This window comes from Loxodonta africana, chromosome 1, assembly GCF_030014295.1.
Source record: "Loxodonta africana isolate mLoxAfr1 chromosome 1, mLoxAfr1.hap2, whole genome shotgun sequence".
Lineage (NCBI taxonomy): Eukaryota > Metazoa > Chordata > Mammalia > Proboscidea > Elephantidae > Loxodonta > Loxodonta africana.
Window position 1 is genome coordinate 54204726 of NC_087342.1, and position 18722 is coordinate 54223447.

The window sequence follows — 18722 nt, forward strand, 5'->3', positions numbered from 1 at the left end:
TGGTTCCTGTAGCCCTTTCTGTCTCTTGGGCTCTTAGTTGTCGTGTGACCTTGGCATTCTTCATTCTCCTTTGCTCCAGGTGGGTTGAGACCAATTGATGCATCTTAGATGGCCGCTTGTTAGCATTTAAGACCCCAGACGCCACATTTCAAAGTGGGATGCAGAATGTTTTCATAATAGAATTATTTTGCCAATTGACTTAGAAGTCCCCTTAAACCATCTTCCCCAGACCCCCGCCCTTGCTCCGCTGACCTTTGAAGCATTCATTTTATCCCGGAAACTTCTTTGCTTTTGGTCCAGTCCAGTTGAGCTGACCTTTTCCATGTATTGAGTGTTGTCCTTCCCTTCACCTAAAGCAGTTTTTATCTACTAATTAATCAGTAAAAAACCCTCTCCCTCCCTCCCTCCCTCCCCGCCTCGTAACCACAAAAGTATGTGTTCTTCTCAGTTTATACTATTTCTCGAGATCTTATAATAGTGGTCCTATACAATATTTGTCCTTTTGCCTCTGACTGATTTCACTCAGCATAATGCCTTCCAGGTTCCTGCATGTTATGAAATGTTTCACAGATTCGTCACTGTTCTTTATCGATGAGTGGTATTCCATTGTGTGAATATTCCACAATTTATTTACCCATTCATCGGTTGATGGACACCTTCGTTGCTTCCAGCTTTTTGCTATTATAAACAGAGCTGCAATAAACATGGGTGTGCATATATCTGTTTGTGTGGAGGCTCTTGTTTCTCTAGGGTATATTCCGAGGAGTGGGATTTCTGGGTTGTATGGTAGTTCTATTTCTAACTGTTTAAGATAACGCCAGATAGATTTCCAAAGTGGTTGTACCATTTTACATTCCCACCAGCAGTGTATAAGAGTTCCAATCTCTCTGCAGCCTCTCCAACATTTATTATTTTGTGTTTTTTGGATTAATGCCAGCCTTGTTGGAGTGAGATGGAATCTCATCGTAGTTTTAATTTGCATTTCTCTAATGGCTAATGATCGAGAGCATTTTCTCATGTATCTGTTAGCTGCCTGAATATCTTCTTTAGTGAAATGTGTGTTCATATCCTTTGCCCACTTCTTGATTGGGTTGTTTGTCTTTTTGTGGTTGAGTTTTGACAGAATCATGTAGCTTTTAGAGATCAGGTGCTGGTTGGACATGTCACAGCTGAAAATTCTTTCCCAGTCTGTAGGTGGTCTTTTTACTCTTTTGGTGAAGTCTTTTTTTTTTTAGATGAGCATAGGTGTTTGATTTTTAGGAGCTCCCAGTTATCTGGTTTCTCTTCGTCATTTTTGGTAATGTTTTGTATTCTTTTATGCCTTATATTAGGGCTCCTAAGGTTGTCCCTATTTTTTCTTCCATGATCTTTATCGCTTTAGTCTTTATGTTTAGGTCTTTGATCCACTTGGAGTTAGTTTTTGTGCTTGGTGTGAGGTATGGGTCCTGTTTCATTTTTTTGCAAATGGATATCCAGTTATGCCAGCACCATTTGTTAAAAAGACTATCTTTTCCCCGATTAACTGACACTGGGCCTTTGTCAACTATCAGCTGCTCGTATGTGGATGGATTTATATTTGGGTTCCCAATTCTGTTCCACTGGTCTATGTGCCTGCTGTTGTACCAATACCAGGCTGTTTTGACTACTGTGGCTGTATAATAGGTTCTGAAATCAGGTAGAGTGAGGCCTCCCACTTTCTTCTTCTTTTTCAGTAATGCTTTGCTTATCCGAGGCTTCTTTCCCTTCCATATGAAGTTGGTGATTTGTTTCTCTATGACCTTAAAAAATGACATTGGAATTTGGATCGGAAGTGCATTGTATGTATAGATGGCTTTTGGTAGAATAGGCATTTTTACTATGTTTAGTCTTCCTATCCATGAGCAAGGTATGTTTTTCCACTTAAGTATGTCCTTTTGAATTTCTTGTAGTAGAGCTTTGTAGTTTTCTTTGTATAGGTCTTTTACATCCTTGGTAAGATTTATTCCTAAGTATTTTATCTTCTTGGGGGCTACTGTGAATGGTATTGATTTGGTTATTTCCTCTTCGATGTTCTTTTTGTTGATGTAGAGGAATCCAAGTGATTTTTGTATGTTTATCTTATAACCTGAGACTCTGCCAAACTCTTCTATTAGTTTCAGTAGTTTTCTGGAGGATTCCTTAGGGTTTTCTGTGTATAAGATCATGTCATCTGCAAATAGAGATAATTTTACTTCCTCCTTGCCAATCCAGATGCCCTTTATTTCTTTGTCTAGCCTAATTGCTCTGGCTAGGACTTCTAGCACGATGTTGAATAAGAGCGGTGATAAAGGGCATCCTTGTGTGGTTCCCATTCTCAAGGGAAATGCTTTCAGGTTCTCTCCGTTTAGAGTGATGTTGGCTGTTGGCTTTGTATAGATGCCCTTTATTATGTTGAGGAATTTTCCTTCAGTTCCTATTTTGGTGAGAGTTTTTATCATAAATGGGTGTTGGACTTTGTCAAATGCCTTTTCTGCATCAATTGATAAGATCATGTGGTTTTTGTCTTTTGTTTTATTTATGTGGTGGATTACATTAATGGTTTTTCTAATATTAAACCAGCCTTGCATACCTGGTATAAATCCCACTTGGTCGTGGTGAATTATTTTTTTGATGTGTTGTTGGATTCTATTGGCTAAAATTTTGTTGAGGATTTTGCATCTATGTTCATGAGGGATATAGGTCTGTAATTTTTTTTTTTTTTTGTAATGTCTTTACCTGGTTTTGGTATCAGGGAGATGGTGGCTTCATAAAATGAGTTGGGTAGTATTCCGTCATTTTCTTTACTTTGAAATACCTTTAGTAGTAGTGGTGTTAACTCTTCTCTAAAAGTTTGGTAGAACCCTGCAGTGAAGCCGTCCAGGCCAGGGCTTTTTTTTGTTGGGAGTTTTTTGATTACCTTTTCAATCTCTTTTTTTGTTATGGGTCTATTTAGTTGTTCTACTTCTGAATGTGTTAGTTTAGGTAGGTAGTGTTTTTCCAGGAATTCATCCATTTCTTCTAGGTTTGCAAATTTGTTAGAGTACAATTTTTCATAATAATCTGATATGATTCTTTTAATTTCAGTTGGGTCTGTTGTGATGTGGTCCTTCTCGTTTCTTATTCGGGTTATTTGTTTCCTTTCCTGTATTTCTTCAGTCAGTCTAGCCAATGGTTTATCAATTTTGTTAATTTTTTCAAAGAAGCAGCTTTTGGCTTTGTTAATTCTTTCAATTGTTTTTCTGTTCTCTAATTCATTTCGTTCAGCTCTAATTTTTATTATTTGTTTTCTTCTGGTGCCCGATGAATTCTTTTGTTGCTCACTTTCTATTTGTTCAAGTTGTCGGGACAGTTCTCTGATTTTGGCTCTTTCTTTTTGTATGTGTGCATTTACTGATATAAATTGGCCTCTGAGCACTGCTTTTGCTGTGTCCCAGAGGTTCTGATAGGAAGTATTTTCATTCTCGTTGCATTCTATGAATTTCCTTATTCCCTCCTTGATGTCTTGTATAACCCAGTCTTTTTTCAGGAGGGTATTGTTCAGTTTCCAAGTATTTGGTTTCTTTTCCCTAGTTTTTCTGTTATTGATTTCTACTTTTATTGCCTTGTGGTCTGAGAAGATACTTTGAAATATTTCGATGTTTTGGATTCTTGAAAGATTTGTTTTATGACCTAATATGTGGTCTATTCTAGAGAATGTTCCATGTGGGCTAGAAAAAAAAGTATACTTTGCAGCAGTTGGGTGGAGAGTTCTGTATAAGTCAATGAGGTCAAGTTGGTTGCTTATTGTAATTAGGCCTTCCATGTCTCTATTGAGCTTCTTACTGGATGTCCTGTCCTTCTCCGAAAGTGGTGTGTTGAAGTCTCCTACTGTAATTGTGGAGGTGTCTATCTCACTTTTCAGTTCTGTTAAAATTTGATTTATGTATCTTGCAGCCCTGTCATTGGGTGCATAAATATTTAATATGGTTAAGTCTTCCTGATCAATTGTCCCTTTTATCATTATGTAGTGTCCTTCTTCATCCTTTGTGGTGGATTTAAGTCTAAAGTCTATTTTGTCAGAAATTAATATTGCTACTCCTCTTCTTTTTTGCTCATTGTTTGCTTGATATATTTTTTTCCATCCTTTGAGTTTTAGTTTGTTTGTGTCTCTAAGTCTAAGGTGTATCTCTTGTAGGCAGCATATAGACGGATCGTGTTTCTTTATCCAGTCTGAGACTCTCTGTCTCTTTATTGGTGCCTTTAGTCCATTTACATTCAGTGTAATTATAGATAAGAATGTGTTTAGTGCTGTCATTTTGATGCCTTTTTGTGTGTGTTGTTGACAATTTCATTTGTCCACATACTTTTTTGTGCTGAGACATTTTTCTTAGTAAATTGTGAGATCCTCATTTTCGTAGTGTTTGACTTTGTTGAGTCGTTACGGTTTTCTTGGCTTTTATCTTGAGTTATGGAGTTGTTATACCTCTTTGTGGTTACCTTAATATTTACCCCTATTTTTCTAAGTAAAAACCTAACTTGTATTGTTCTATATCGCCTTGTATCACTCTCCATATGGCAGTTCTATGCCACCTGTGTTTAGTCCCTCTTTTTGATTATTGTGATCTTTTACATATTGACTTCAGTGATTCCCTGTTAATGAGCTTTTTTTTTTAATTAATCTTAATTTCTTTGTTTTTGTGATTTCCCTCTTTGAGTTGATATCAGGACATTCTGTTTTGTGACCTCGTGTTGTGCTGATATCTGATATTATTGGTTCTCTGACCAAACAATATCCTTTAGTATTTCTTGTAGCTTTGGTTTGGTTTTTGCAAATTCTCTAAACTTGTGTTTATCTGTAAATATCTTAATTTCGCCTTCATATTTCAGAGAGAGTTTTGCTGGATGTATGATCCTTGGCTGGCAGTTTTTCTCCTTCAGTGCTCTGTATATGTCGTCCTATTCCCTTCTTGCCTGCATGGTTTCTGCTGAGTAGTCTGAACTTATTCTTATTGATTCTCCCTTGAAGGAAACCTTTCTTTTCTCCCTGGCTGCTTTTAAAATTTTCTCTTTATCTTGGGTTTTGGCAGGTTTGATGATAATATGTCTTGGTGTTTTTCTTTTTGGATCAATCTTAAATGGGGTTCGATGAGCATCTTGGATAGATACCCTTTCGTCTTTCATGATGTCAGGGAAATTTTCTGTCAGCAGATCTTCAACTGTTTTCTCTGTGTTTTCTGTCCTCCCTCCCTGTTCTGGGACTGCAATCACACGCAAGTTATCCTTCTTGATAGAGTCCCACATGATTCTTAGGGTTTCTTCATTTTTTTTAATTCTTTTATCTGATTTTTTTCCAGCTATGTTGGTGTTAATTCCCTGGTCCTCCAGATTTCCCAGTCTGCATTCTAATTGCTCGAGTCTGCTCCTCTGACTTCCTATTGTGTTGTCTAATTCTGTAAATTTACTGTTAATCTTTTGGATTTCTGCATGCTGTCTCTCTACGGATTCTTGCAACTTATTAATTTTTCCACTATGTTCTTGAATAATCTTTTTGAGTTCTTCAGCTGTTTTATCAGTGTGTTCCTTGGCTTTTTCTGCAGTTTGTCTTATTTCGTTTGTGATGTCTTGAAGCATTCTGTAAATTCGTTTTTTATATTCTGTATCTGATAATTCCAGGATTGTATCTTCATTTGGTAATGATTTTGATTCTTTTGTTTGGGGGTTGTAGAAGCTGTCATGGTCTGCTTCTTTATGTGGTTTGATATGGACTGCTGTCTCCGAGCCATCACTGGGAAACTTGTTTTTCCAGAAAATCCGCTGACTGGGACGCTGGCTCCAGGCTTCGAAAACAATTGCTGCTTCCCCGTATTTGTTCGTTTTCCGTCTCTAAATCTGTGTTTGTTGTTCAGGGTTCGTAGATTGTTATGTATGTGATCGATTCACTTGTTTTTCCGAGTCTTTGTTGCAAGAGGGATCCAAGCTAGCGTCTACCTAGTCCGCCATCTTGGCCCCGCCTCCTTATTGTTGAATTTTGAGAGTTACTTTTATATTCTAGATACAATTCCTTTTTCAGAAATGGAATTTGTAAATGTTTTCTCCCAGTCTCTGGCTTGTCTTTTTGCTCTTTTTTATAGTGTCTTTGAAGAGCATAAGTTTTTAATTTTAATAAAGCCTAGATTATCAGTTTTTTTCTTTTACAGATTGTGCTTTTGGTGTCATGTAAAAATCCTTTTCTAACCTAAGGTCACACAGATTTTCTCCTGTATTCTTCATTCTTTATGGTTTTACATTTTACATGTATGTCTTTGGAAACCGTGGTGGTGTAGTGGTCAAGTGCTATGGCTGCTAGCCAAAGGGTCAGCAATTCGAATCCGCCAGGCGCTCCTTGGAAACTCTATGGGGCAGTTCTACTCTGTCCCATAGAGTTGCTAGGAGTCAGAATCGACTCTATGGCACTGAGTTTGTTTTTTTTTGTTTGTTTGTTTTTGTTTTGGTATGTATGTCTTTAATCTGTTTGGGGTTTTTATATAAGATGGATATTGTCAGCACCATTTGTTGAAAAGATTGTATTTTTTCCATGGAATTGCCTTCGTTGTTGTCAGAATTCAACTAGTGACTTTATTCCAAGTCTCTCTTCTGATCCTATCTGCCTATCCTTTTGCCCACACTTTCTTGGCTACTGTGACTTGAATTGAAATCTTGAAAACTTGAAATTAGATAGTGGGGCCCTCTAAATTTTTCTCATTTTTCGGAATTGTTTCAGCTATTCTAGTTCCTTTCTTTTTCCGTAGAAATTTTATAATCAGCTTGTCAATATCTGCAAAGAAAAAAAAAAACAGGATTTTTGTTGGAATTGCCTTTCATCTGTAGATCATATCGGGAAGACATTTTATCTTAACAACATTGAGTCTTTGAATCTGTGAACACAGTATCCACTTATTCATCTTCTTTGGTTGCCTTCACCAGTGTTCTGTAGTTTTAAGCATGCAAATTCTGTACTTTTTTTTTTTTTTTTCAGATTTATACCTAAGTATCATTCTTTTGAAGGAGCTCCAGGAACACAATGGTTAAGCATTTGACTAAGAACCAAAACATTGGCAGTTCAAACTACTAGCCACTCAGTGGGAGAAAAGACCTGGTGATCTCCTGTAAAGACTTACAGCCTAGAAAACTCTATGGGGCAGACCTACTCTGTCCTATAGGGTCACTATGGGTTGGAATCGACTCGATGGTGCTATTGAATTCCAATTGTTTATTGCTAGTATTTAGAAATAAAATTGATTTTTATATGTTGACTGTGTAACCAGTGAACTTGCTAACCTCATTTATTAGTCTTAGAATTTTTTTTATAAATTCCTTAGGATTTTCTATATAGACAATCATGTAATCTGCAAATAGAGGTGGTTTTATTTTTTCCTTTCTCCTATGTATGCTTTTTTTCCTTTCTCTTGCCTTATTGCACTGATAAGGAGTTCCAGTACAATGCTGCAGAGGAGTACTGAAAGGGACATCTTGCCTTATTCTGGGTCTTAATAGAGTATATCATTTAGTCTTTCACAGTTAAGTTTGATGTTCACTCTAGGTTCTTTGTAGATGTTCTTTATCATATAAAGAAAGCTTTCTTCTAATCCTAGTTGAGAATTTTTATCAAGTATGAATGTTGAATTTTGTCAGATGCTTTTCTCCATCTTACGAGATGATCATATGATTTTTCTCCTTTAGGCTGTTAATATGAGTTACATTGACATATTTTCAAATATTGGACCAACCTTTCATTCCTTAGGCAAACACCACTTGATTGTCGTGTCCTATTTTTTATGTATTGCTGGATTCAGTTTTTTCATATTTTGTTCATAGTTTTTTCTTTCTGTTCATGAAGGATATCTATTGGTCTGTAGTTTTCTTATAATCTCTGGGTAATGCTTGTCTCATACATGAGTTGGGCAGGACTCCCTTCTCTTTTACTTTCTCAAAGAAAGGTATCTTCTAATTATTGATTTCTATTTTAATTTAATCCTCAAAAAAACATACTGTTTCTAGTCATTTAAATTTGTTGGGGTTTGTTTTACAGCCCAGATTATGGTCTGTATCAGTGAATGTTCCGTGTACACTTTTAAAGAAAGTGTATTCTGCTGTTGTTGGTTGTAACATTCTACAATGGGCAGTTGATAGTGTCTTTTAGGTCTTCTATCTTCTTACTAATTTTTTTTTTTTTTTGATCTACTTATTCCATGAGTTACTCAGAGAGGATTGTTAAAATCTATCTATAATTGTGGGCTTGTGCATTACTTTTCAGTCCTATTAGTTTTTGCCCCAGTTATTTTAAAGCTTTGCTTTAGTTATATACAAATGTAGATTTTTTTTTTTGCCTGTAGAGAGTTTACCCCCTTTGTTGTTCTTGTTAGGTACTGTTGAGTCGGTTTCGACTCGTAGCGACCCTGCGCACAACAGAACGAAACACTGCTCGGTCCTGTGCCATCCTTACAACCATTGTTATGCTTGAGCCCATTGTTGCATCCACTGTGTCAGTCCACCTTGTTGAAGGTCTTTCTCTTTTCTGCTGACCCTGTACTTTACCAAGCATGATGTCCTTCTCCAGGGATCAATCCCTCCTGACAACACGTCCAGAGTATGTAAGACGCAGTCTCTCCACCCTTGCTTCCAAGGAGCCTTCTGGCTTTACTTCTTCCAAGACAGATTTGTTCTTTTGGCAGTCCGTGGTATATTCAATATTCTTCGCCACCACCACAATTTAAAGGCGTCAGTTCTTCTTCAGTCTTCTTATTCATTATTCAGCTTTCACATACACATGATGTGATTGAAAACATCATGGCTTGGGTCAGGCGCACCTTAGTCTTCAAGATGACCTCTTTGCTTTTCAACACTTTAAAGAGGTCCTTTGCAGCAGACCTCTTATCGGTATGAAATGTTCCTGTTTGTCCTGATACTTTTCCTTGTTCTGATGTCTACTTTGTCTGATACTGATATAGCTTCTCCAGCAACATTTTGGTTAGTGTTTTTATCGTATACCCTTCTCTAAACTTTTAATCATTTTTGTCTTTATATTATGGGTTTCTTGCATACAACATATAGTTGGGACTTTAATATAGTGTATAATTGGGATTTGCTATTTATATCAAATTTGTCTCTGACTTTAGCACTTATGTTTAGATCATTCATTTTAATGTTATTGTTCATGTGGTTAGATTAAAATCTACCATTTTGCCGGCTGTTTTCTCTTTGTTTCACATTTTCTTTATTTTTATGCCCTTTCTACTACTAATCGAGTACTTCAGATGGTTCTGTTTTATCTCTTCTATTGACTTTTTATTTATACCCCTTTTTATGTTTAGTTGTTTATGTTTAAAGACTTTATAACAGTAAACCATCTTTTGTGCTGTTGTGTGTTGTACCTTCTACGTTTATATATGCTGTAGATACACAGTACGTTGTCAGTATTTTTGCTCTAGACATTCAGTTATCTTTTAAAACAATTAAAAAGAAGAAAAAAAATAATTTTACCTTCTATATCAATCAAGATTCTGCCAGTTTATCAATTGTGTGTGTGTGTGTGTGTGTTGTGTGTAGATATATATGTAGATATAGCCAGATAGATAATTTCAAGAAATTGGCCCAGCTGGTTGTGGGCTGTGACTGGGCAAGTATGAAACCCTCTGAGCCGACCGGAAACTCATGGACAGCAGCTGACACTGCAGTCCACAGGTGGTAACTTCTTCTTCCTCAGAGAAACCTCAGTTTTGCTTTTAAGGTCTTTCATCTGATTGGTTTAGGCCCACCCACATTATGAAGAAGAATCCTCTTAAAGTCAGTAGATAGTAAATGGAACCACATCTACAAAATACCTTCAAAGCAATACCTAGATTAGTGTTTAATTGAATAACTGGGTATTAGAGCTTTTAGAGCTTAGCCAAGGAGCCCTGGTGGCGCAAGTGTTAAGCGCTGGGCTGCAACCTAAAAGGTTGCCTTTTTCCATGGGAAAAAAGATCTGGTGATTTGCTCCCATGAAGATTTCAGCGCAAGAAACCCATTGGGCAGTCCTGCTCTGCCCTGTAGGGTCATTATGAGTTGAAATCTACTGGACAGGTAGAGCCTGCAGAAGTGTGTAGACCCCTGAGTTTCTGTAGCCCCAGGGGTTTCACACCATCCTGCTGCCTGCACCTGCCTTTAACCAGTCCGCCAGCTCTTTCAATTGAACTTCTCTGACTGGTGTGTCCTATTGGACCTACCCTGGTGACCTAGACTTGTGTCTTCTCTCTTCCTGCAGGTACTGTGCCTCCTTAGAGCTTGGGCCATTCAGTTGTCTAGAACCTCAACTTCTTGATGGGTTTGAAAAAAATGTAAATTTAAAGTCAGAGACCATCTCTTTTTAGTTGTAAGAGTGGGAGTAGTGGTCCTTCCAACTCTCTGCATTCCAAGGCAAATCATGTAGAAAATAACAGTTTTTAAAGTAAAGCAAATCCCATGTGAGTAATGTCAGCCTTTGGTGAAATGAGCCTCTTTTTCAGTAACCTCTTTTCCCAGTCCTCTTGTGCCTTTAGGTCTTTCTATTTCCCCCCTTAAAAAATAAACAGAGAAAAAAGATCTCCTGAAAAAATTTTATTTAGCAGTACTGTGGCAATTTTAAACAAATTGAGGGTGACACTGTGATTTTAGAATTCCAAACATGAGAAAAGGCATCAGGGAGGCAGGAGTCATGTCATTTATCCATCAGTCTCCAGCACGGCCACCAACCAGTGTGGATGCTTAGTGGGATCCAGCAAATATGCTGTTGATGATTTTATTCATTTACTTATTTCACAACACAGTAAAGCAAAAGGCTTATAAAATCGCATATTAAATGAACCTAAATGCATATGTTTTGTCTTTAGCACTTTATATATAAAAACAAAACATGATAAAAGTTCTAGTCTGTTCTATCACCAAGAAATAATCACCCTTAAGTGTTTTGGTGTAGATCCTTTGAGATTTTTTCTAAAACTTATTTATGTAATACTGGAAAAAAAAAAAATAGCAAGATAAATTAACATGCACACCATTTGGTAAAGCCAGGAAAAATACCTATGGCTTATTTCTCTTTTTATATTTTTGTCTCTTTAAAAAACACGTTTAAGTGTAGAATGTAGCTAAACTGTCCATGCTCAGATGTCTCCTTTATTGTATCTCGGTGATAGGGAACTAGGAAAGATGTTTTGTATTTCCCCCCTTTAGCTTTTTAAAGTTTATTAGCTTTCTGAGGGAAAGAGATGGAGCCCTGGTAGCACAGCGGTTAAGAGCTCAGCTGCTAACCAAAAGGTCAGCAGCTTGAATCTACCTGCTCTTTGGAAACCCTATGGGGCAGTTCTACTCTGTCCTATAGGGTCGCTATGAGTCAGAATTGACAGCAACGGCTTTGGCATGTGTGCGTTTTTCTTTTTTTTTTTAATAAGGGAAAGAGACTCTACATTTTGGAAGATTCAGAATAGGGAGAGATTTTAAATCCAGTCCCACATGAGAATTGTCCTAGTTAAACGTAATTGGTCCCGCATATTGTTATTTGCCAACATTAATGGTTTTTAGTTAATGTACACCTTTCTGTGAGGAGTGGGTTGAATCATGTCATGGAGAAAAAACCAATGGGAAAATTTAGCACCTCTTTTAGTTAAAAAAAAAAAAAAGGCAATTGAGTATTACTACTCAGAGGACAGTTGAAGCTTATCTAAAATGCTACTGAAGAATTAAGGAGAATAATCTTGCTCACAAATAACAAACACCGTCAGCTTTTTTGTTTTTATTTTCATTTGTTTAATAAAACAAAGTTAGAAAGAAATAGAGAAAAAGAACTTAGGAAAAAGTTGTATTTCACTCTTCATTTGTTAATTTTTTCTGCATAGCTAGTCTTACTTTAGGAATTTCTCAAGTGGGTTTCTGATTGTCCTTATGTAATACCCACAGGCTGTTTCACTCCTCCTTGAGGTCCTTCCTGTCCCAGGTCCTCCACACAGCCTGCCCTGGCCACGGCCCCTCTCCAGCAAGGCCTGGCTTCTCTCAATTCCTGGATTCTTCTCCATTTCATTCTCCACAACTAGATTGTAGGCTTTGTGTGGACAGGGCTCTTGTCTTTTATATTCCTCACAGTATTACCAAGCTAACAGGAAATAAAGATTGCACTTTTTTTTTTCTCCCACTTGTAAAACATTCAGTAACACGCCCTCTTGGTTCTTTTCACTAGATGAGAAGCAAAGATTCAGTTACGAGCGGTCGGGGTATGATATTGATGACTCGGATGGCCCCGATGAGGACGACAATGAGAATGAAGATGATGATGAGGACAGCCAGGCTGAGTCCACCCTGTCCGCAGCCCCCTCCGTTGCAGCCAGCCCGCAGCACCTGCCTTCCAGAAGCAGCCTGCAGGACTCCGTGAGTGCGGATGAGGAGACCAGGATCCCCGACTGCTTCTCAGGGGCACACACAGACCCGATGGACGTTCTGCCGAGAGCATTGCTCACCAAGATGACGGTGCTTAGTACAGTGCAGTCGGACTACAGTCGGAAGACAAGGTCTCCCGGGAAGACCAGGCAGCGTGCTACAAAAGATGAAGACGAGTCCATCACATGTGCAGACTCTTCCAGGTCGCCTGAAGCTGCACCCAAATCCCCGTGTCATCAGATGTCTGTGGACTACCCTGAACCAGAAGACGTCCTGAGGTGCTCTGTGGCAGGAAAGGCTGTTGCTTTAACACAGGTAAGTGATCTTTTTGTTGTTGATGTTTTTTTCAATCTATGGTATGTGGGGAACCTAGTGATTTAGGAGGGGGCAGTGATGGTTCAGTGGTAGAATTCTTATCTTCTCACCTTCCATGCAGGAGACCCGGGTTCAATTCCCAGCCAGTGCATAAAATGTGCAGCTAGCACTCATCTGTCAGTGGAGGCTTGTGTGTTGCTCTGATGGTGAGCAGGTTTCAGCTGAGCTTCCAGACTAAGACTAAGAAGAAAGGCCTGGTGATCTTTTTCCACAAATCAGCCAGTGAAAACCCTGTGGATCACAGCAGCCCAGTCCCGTTGTGCATGGGGTTGCTGTGAGTTGGGGCCAACTCAGTGGCAGCCAACAATGGCTTAAAAGAATAGTGCGCTTACAAATGAATGAGTGATGGCCAGATAAGTTTGTATAACTTTATATTGTTATACAATATATTGTTGTATGTAGGAGCAAAGGGCGTTTATGCCCTGTCCCGGACTGAATTGTGACCCCCAAAAATGTGTCAACTTGGTTAGGCCGTGATTCCCAGTATTGCGTGGTTGTCCTCCATTTTGTGATTTTCCTATGTGTTATAATCTCTGCCTATGATTAAAGAGGATTAGGGTGGGATATAACACCCTTGCTCAGGCCATATCCCTGATCCAGTGTAAAGGGAGTTTCCCTGTACCACCTTTGATCTTAAAAGAGATAAAAGGAAAGGGAAGCAAGCAGGGAGTAGGGGACTTCATACCACCAAGAAAGCATTGCCGGGAGCAGAGCACGTTCTTTCGACCCGGGGTCCCTGAGCAGAGAAGCTTCTAATCCAGGGGAAGATTGATGAGAAGGTCGACAGAGAGAGAAAGCCATCCCCTGGAGCTGATGCCCTGAATTTGGACTTGTGCCGTTGTGTCAATGCCTACTAGGCTGTGAGAAAATAACTTCTCTTTTTCAAAGCCATCCACTTGTATTTCTGTTACAGCAGCACTAGATGACTAAGACATATCCTTTGGGTTCTTGTCAGGTATATTAATCAGAGGTCACATATTGTATTGTAAATCTGAAAAAAAAAAAGTCTTGAAAAATAATACGCATTTATTATTTTTGTTTTTTCTTCTTTTCTTTTAATTTAAAAGTAAAAACTGTGTATGAGTCAGTTGGGAACATGAATCCTGGGACTTGTTTATCTCATGGCTTACTGTAAGAAGTTTTTCCACTGGTGTGGATGTCATGAATTTGCACCAAGTTATCCAGACATTTTGTACTTTGCCCCTGTTGGCAAGACAGTTACCAGTTTCTGTGGCAAAGTTAATGTGACCTAATAAACATAGGAAGAAGTTGACTTTGTCTGAAGTGGTGACATAGCTGCAGCAGCTTGGGAAGCGCTCCTGCCTGAGAGCTAACTGGGGGCCAGACCCAGTCTCTGCCAGGCACTGGAAGCCTGCTGGAGCCAGCCCCTGCATTCACTCCTGCCCTCGGGAGGAATTATTAATTCTGTGAGGCATTCATCCTCTCGTTGATGGTTAACTCTTACCTCGAGTACGTATTTGAATATTGTGATAGGAATTATTCCTAAATGTGGAATAGAAAAATAACAGAACTATAAAAGCTAAAGCTTGCATTTCTGCAGACTGTCTACTCTAGATTAGTATATCTCTCAGCTATTATCAAGAAAAAACTAAAATGTAGATAATAATCCAGGGAGGATGGGCAAAATGTATTCTTTCTAATAATATTTTATTTTTATATTGGGCGCCCATGCTGTAAGCTGCTCTATTCCAGTGTCTCCCATACCTACCAGTGCCTAGAACCATATCTGGTTGTTAGGAGGCATTTTAAAAACTTAATGAATGAACAAACAAATGAACACCTCCAGATCTTTTTCTCAGTGACAACTATTTCATTAATGAATAATCCTTTGGTTAATTTTTCCCCTTGAGTAGATATTCACAACCAACTAATAATCTCAATTTCTCAGTGACTCCTCATCTCTGAACTGGAGGGGAGCTGGTAGTCCCAGTAACAACAACAACATAAAAATATAATTATGGCCACTTCTCAGGGTTATGCTCACTATAAAATTAGATGATGTCCAGGAAATTTGTTTGAAAAACGCGAGGTGTAGTATACACAATGTGTTGCTGTTATTTATACTAAAAAATAAGGGATTAAAAATTTAATCGATGCATTTGTTGCAAATTTATTTTTAAAAATCAAAATAAACTTTTTATTAAGCCAGAAATTTTTGTAAAATACAAATACAAATACTCTTACCTCGTCAGGAAAAATAGATTTTATGCTAACATTTTACAGAATTCTAGCTCATTGTTTAAGTGGGGCAGTGGTGGTTCATTGGTAAAGGTTTCACCTTCCACACGGGAGACCCAAGTTCAATTCCTGACCCGTGCACATTGTGCACAGCCAGCACCCACCTGTCAGTAGAGTCTTATATGTTGCTATTATGCTGAACGGGTGTCAGCAGAGCTTCCAGACTAAGACTAGGAAGAAAGGTCTGGTGATGTACTTCCAAAAACAGCCAGTGAAAACCATATTGATCATAATGGTCCAATCTGTCATCAGCTATGGGGATGGCATATGACCAGGTAATGTTTTGTTCCTTTGTGCATGGGGTAGTCATGAGTGGGGGCTTCTCAAAGGCAGCTAACAACAGCTTAGTGTTTAAGAAAGCTCTGGAATTAAAGAATTGTTCTCTTTTGTCCTTCAGAACATGTCGTTTGTGAGACTCCATCCTCCCGCAGCCGACCCCAGCCCTCAGTCAGCCACGGTAGTTCCCTCAGTGGCCTTGCCTCATCCTGACACTCAAGAACAGAAGCAGCAAATAAGTCTGCACCCGACTCCAGGCTTGCCTTCTCCCCAAACTCACTTGTTCAGCCACCTTCCTTTGCATTCCCAACAGCAGTCAAGGACACCTTACAATATGGTTCCGGTTGGGGGGATCCATGTGGTACCTGCTGGCCTCACATACTCCACCTTTGTACCAATTCAAGCGGGGCCGATGCAGCTCACGATTCCTGCCGTCAGCGTCATCCACAGAACTGTGGGCACTCCCGGAGATACAATCACAGAAGTTTCTAGCACTACGCATCCCGCCGGAGTGGCTGAACTAAGTAGTGTTGTGCCATGTATTCCCATTGGCCAAATCCAGGTCCCGGGCCTTCAGAGCCTTGGCACACCAAGCTTGCCATCACTCCCCTCGCTCAGCATGGAGACTGTCAACATCTTAGGCCTCGCCAACACAAACATGGGCCCGCAAGTGCATCCTCCGGGCCTCGCGCTGAACGCTGTCGGCCTGCAAGTGTTAACTGCAAACCCTCCCTCACAAAGCAGCCCCAGCCCTCAGGCACACATTCCGAGTCTCCAGATTGTGAACATAGCGTTGCCTACGCTGATTCCCTCAGTGGGCCAGGTGACTGTCGATGCCCAGGGAACTCCAGAAGGACCAGCATCTCAGAACCAAGCACGCGAGATGCAACCCAAGTCAACTCCCGCAGCCAGTGCAAATCAGGTCAGCAGGGCCGAATCTCCTCAGGGGTCACCTACAGCCCAGCGAGAAAATGCAAAAAAATCACTCGAGCCTCCTGCCCCTGCCACTGACCTCGCAAGGCTTGATGGCACCAGTGACGTGGGCGCCCAGAAGGCGGCCTCCATCAACCACGTAACGCCAAAGCACGAGCTCCTGTCCACGTCAGAGCCGCTGCTGGACGTGCGTCTGGAACGGCCCACCCAGCCCGTGGGCCCCCAGACCCTCTCTCCACACAGACGGGCCCGCCGGCCCACAGGCCCGCCCCGCAGACAGGCCACCGTGCAGTTCAGTGACGCCAGCAGCGACGATGAGGACCGGCTTGTCATAGCGACCTAGTGGTTTTTATTTTATGTTGCTGTTTTTTTTTTAAATATAACACTTAAAAGGTTTTTTTTGAAAACCCTCCTTTCCTGAAAGCACATTTTTCTGACATAAACTCATTACTAATCTTTGTGCAATCATGAACTTTTGACCAATAATTGTTGTTTTGTGTCTGCTCCAGCCATTTTTGTACATGTTGTATAGACAATTGTGCCTTTTAGGAGTTTTGTTTAGAAACTGTACAGATTGTTGAATATCTATATACATAAAGTATATATTATATATGTATATTAAAACCAGGTAGTTATTTGTGTTTAGTAAAAAAAAACCTGTCAGATAAATCAAATGATTAAATTATATGTTGCACTGTTAAATATAAATTTTTATGGCTGTGGGGCAGAGTTTCTGTGTACAAATTAGTATGTAAACTCCATATTTATTGTATCCATATTAGTCTTCGAAAATGGGTCTGTCATCCTCCTTGTGTAAGACAGTAACTTTACATGTCAGACGGATTTTCTGTGTTATGAAATGTTTCAGTAAAATGTTGTTTACTGACTTTACCATAGTCCTAGTTGTGCCTTCTTTCCGCCGCCTAGTGGTCAGTAATTGCATCTGGAAATGCCCCAGAGTATGTTCTTGCCACACTCACCCCCTCCCTCCCTCATTTCTGTGATATGGAGGCTTTAGTAGTGTGGTTTCGCCCATTTGAAACCGTAACTGAAATTCATCCAGATGAGGGAACTGTTTCTCTCATTCATGGAAAGTAATTTTGTAGTTCTTACTAGAAAGCTCATTATTTAAGAGGATCTTCTGTAAATAAATACAGCCTGCACTCTGAAAACGGGCAAAATTCCTAAATGTGGGTATGAAAATTTTGAATCAAAGTAAAATAAGTTGCAAACACCCTCGCTGAGGGCTTGGCTTGGATGAGGCCCCCGACGGCCCGTTCCTCAGGTTCTGGTCCTGCATCTGTTCTGAGGGGCCTCCGTCTCTCTCGGAGAGCTCTGTGCAGGGTAAACCGCAGGGACCCACAATTTACTGAAGAACCAGATTCAGACTTTCAAAAGACCTAAGTAATTCACTTTACAAATGATTACTTCCCACCCTGGGAAGTAACTGTCCTTACTCCAGAAAACACTGAGGCAGGGGATGATACTGGCCCTCAGTCACCACTGCAGTGATCCGTTATTAAGTAAGCACTAAGCCTGCTCTGTTTGCAAGAAAATGGCCATGTGCTGGACTGGGAATGATATTTAACGTATCACTAAGGAAATGCATGCACATTTTGAGAGGCTTTTGGAAAACCTACTTTGCAAAGATTTAAGGGTATGAGGTGGGTGCTTCGACAGAGCAGAGGGGACGTATTCTGAGGAGTTCGGAGACGTGCGGCTCGAGGGCTCCACTTCACGTCTGTGACTTGGCAAAGGCAGCTGCGCTCCTGGCCTGTCTGTTTCCCAGTCTGAAAGATGGTCTGTAGGACGGACCCCGGCTTTAGCAGGTGCCGAGGATTGGGATGCTTCAGGTGCCTGCCTCAGTTACATTGTTGGCACTGGCCGTGCGTTAACAAGTCTCCAAAATAATAAACCTGCCTTTTAGATTCCAGATAGATATGAAAAGAGTTCTGGAAACTTCTGTCATAGGAATTGAATTGCTCTATCAGAGTCCCTCGGCAATGGGTTTTTTTGATCAGAGTCTGAGTGGTGCAAACGGTTAACATACTCAGCTGCGAACTGAAAAGATGGAGGTTGGAGTCCACTCAGGGGTACCTTGCAAGAAAGGCCTGGCTATCTACTTCTGAAAACTCTGCCATTGGAAATCCTGTAGCGTACAGTTTTACTCTGTTCCTCACGAATTGCCACGAGTCTGAGTCAACTCGACAGCAACTGGTTTGGTTTTATTATTCTGTCCATATAGTTGTTGAAAGTGAGGTCCACTATCTGTCAAATTTCTCAAAATTAATAAGTTTTAACTTTGTATTATGCCTTCATATTATACTTTTTTAACCTAAAATTTTTAAAGCAGTTTAATAAACGTACTCTTAATTCCATAATAATCTAAGTATCTCTATTTTCTCCAAATTCAAAAGTAATGCTAAGAATTTCAGCTTTGAATTTTGTTTAGTTTGTATGAATTTTCTTAATTTGAAGAA

General features: G+C 39.8%; 1 protein-coding gene across 6 annotated transcripts in view; it reads left to right on the plus strand.

Annotated features, from left to right (window-relative positions):
- The window catches only part of HIVEP1 (HIVEP zinc finger 1), a 179780-nt gene extending 162647 nt beyond the window's left edge, over window positions 1-17133 (plus strand). For all 6 annotated transcript variants that reach the window (XM_064280710.1, XM_064280734.1, XM_064280715.1 and 3 more), the window contains 2 exons: window positions 12203-12714; window positions 15431-17133. In XM_064280710.1, the coding sequence (XP_064136780.1) occupies window positions 12203-12714; window positions 15431-16585 (1667 nt within the window). In that variant the 3' untranslated portion in view covers window positions 16586-17133. The remainder of the gene's footprint in view (window positions 1-12202; window positions 12715-15430) is intronic.
- Window positions 17134-18722: the final 1589 nt, after the last annotated feature.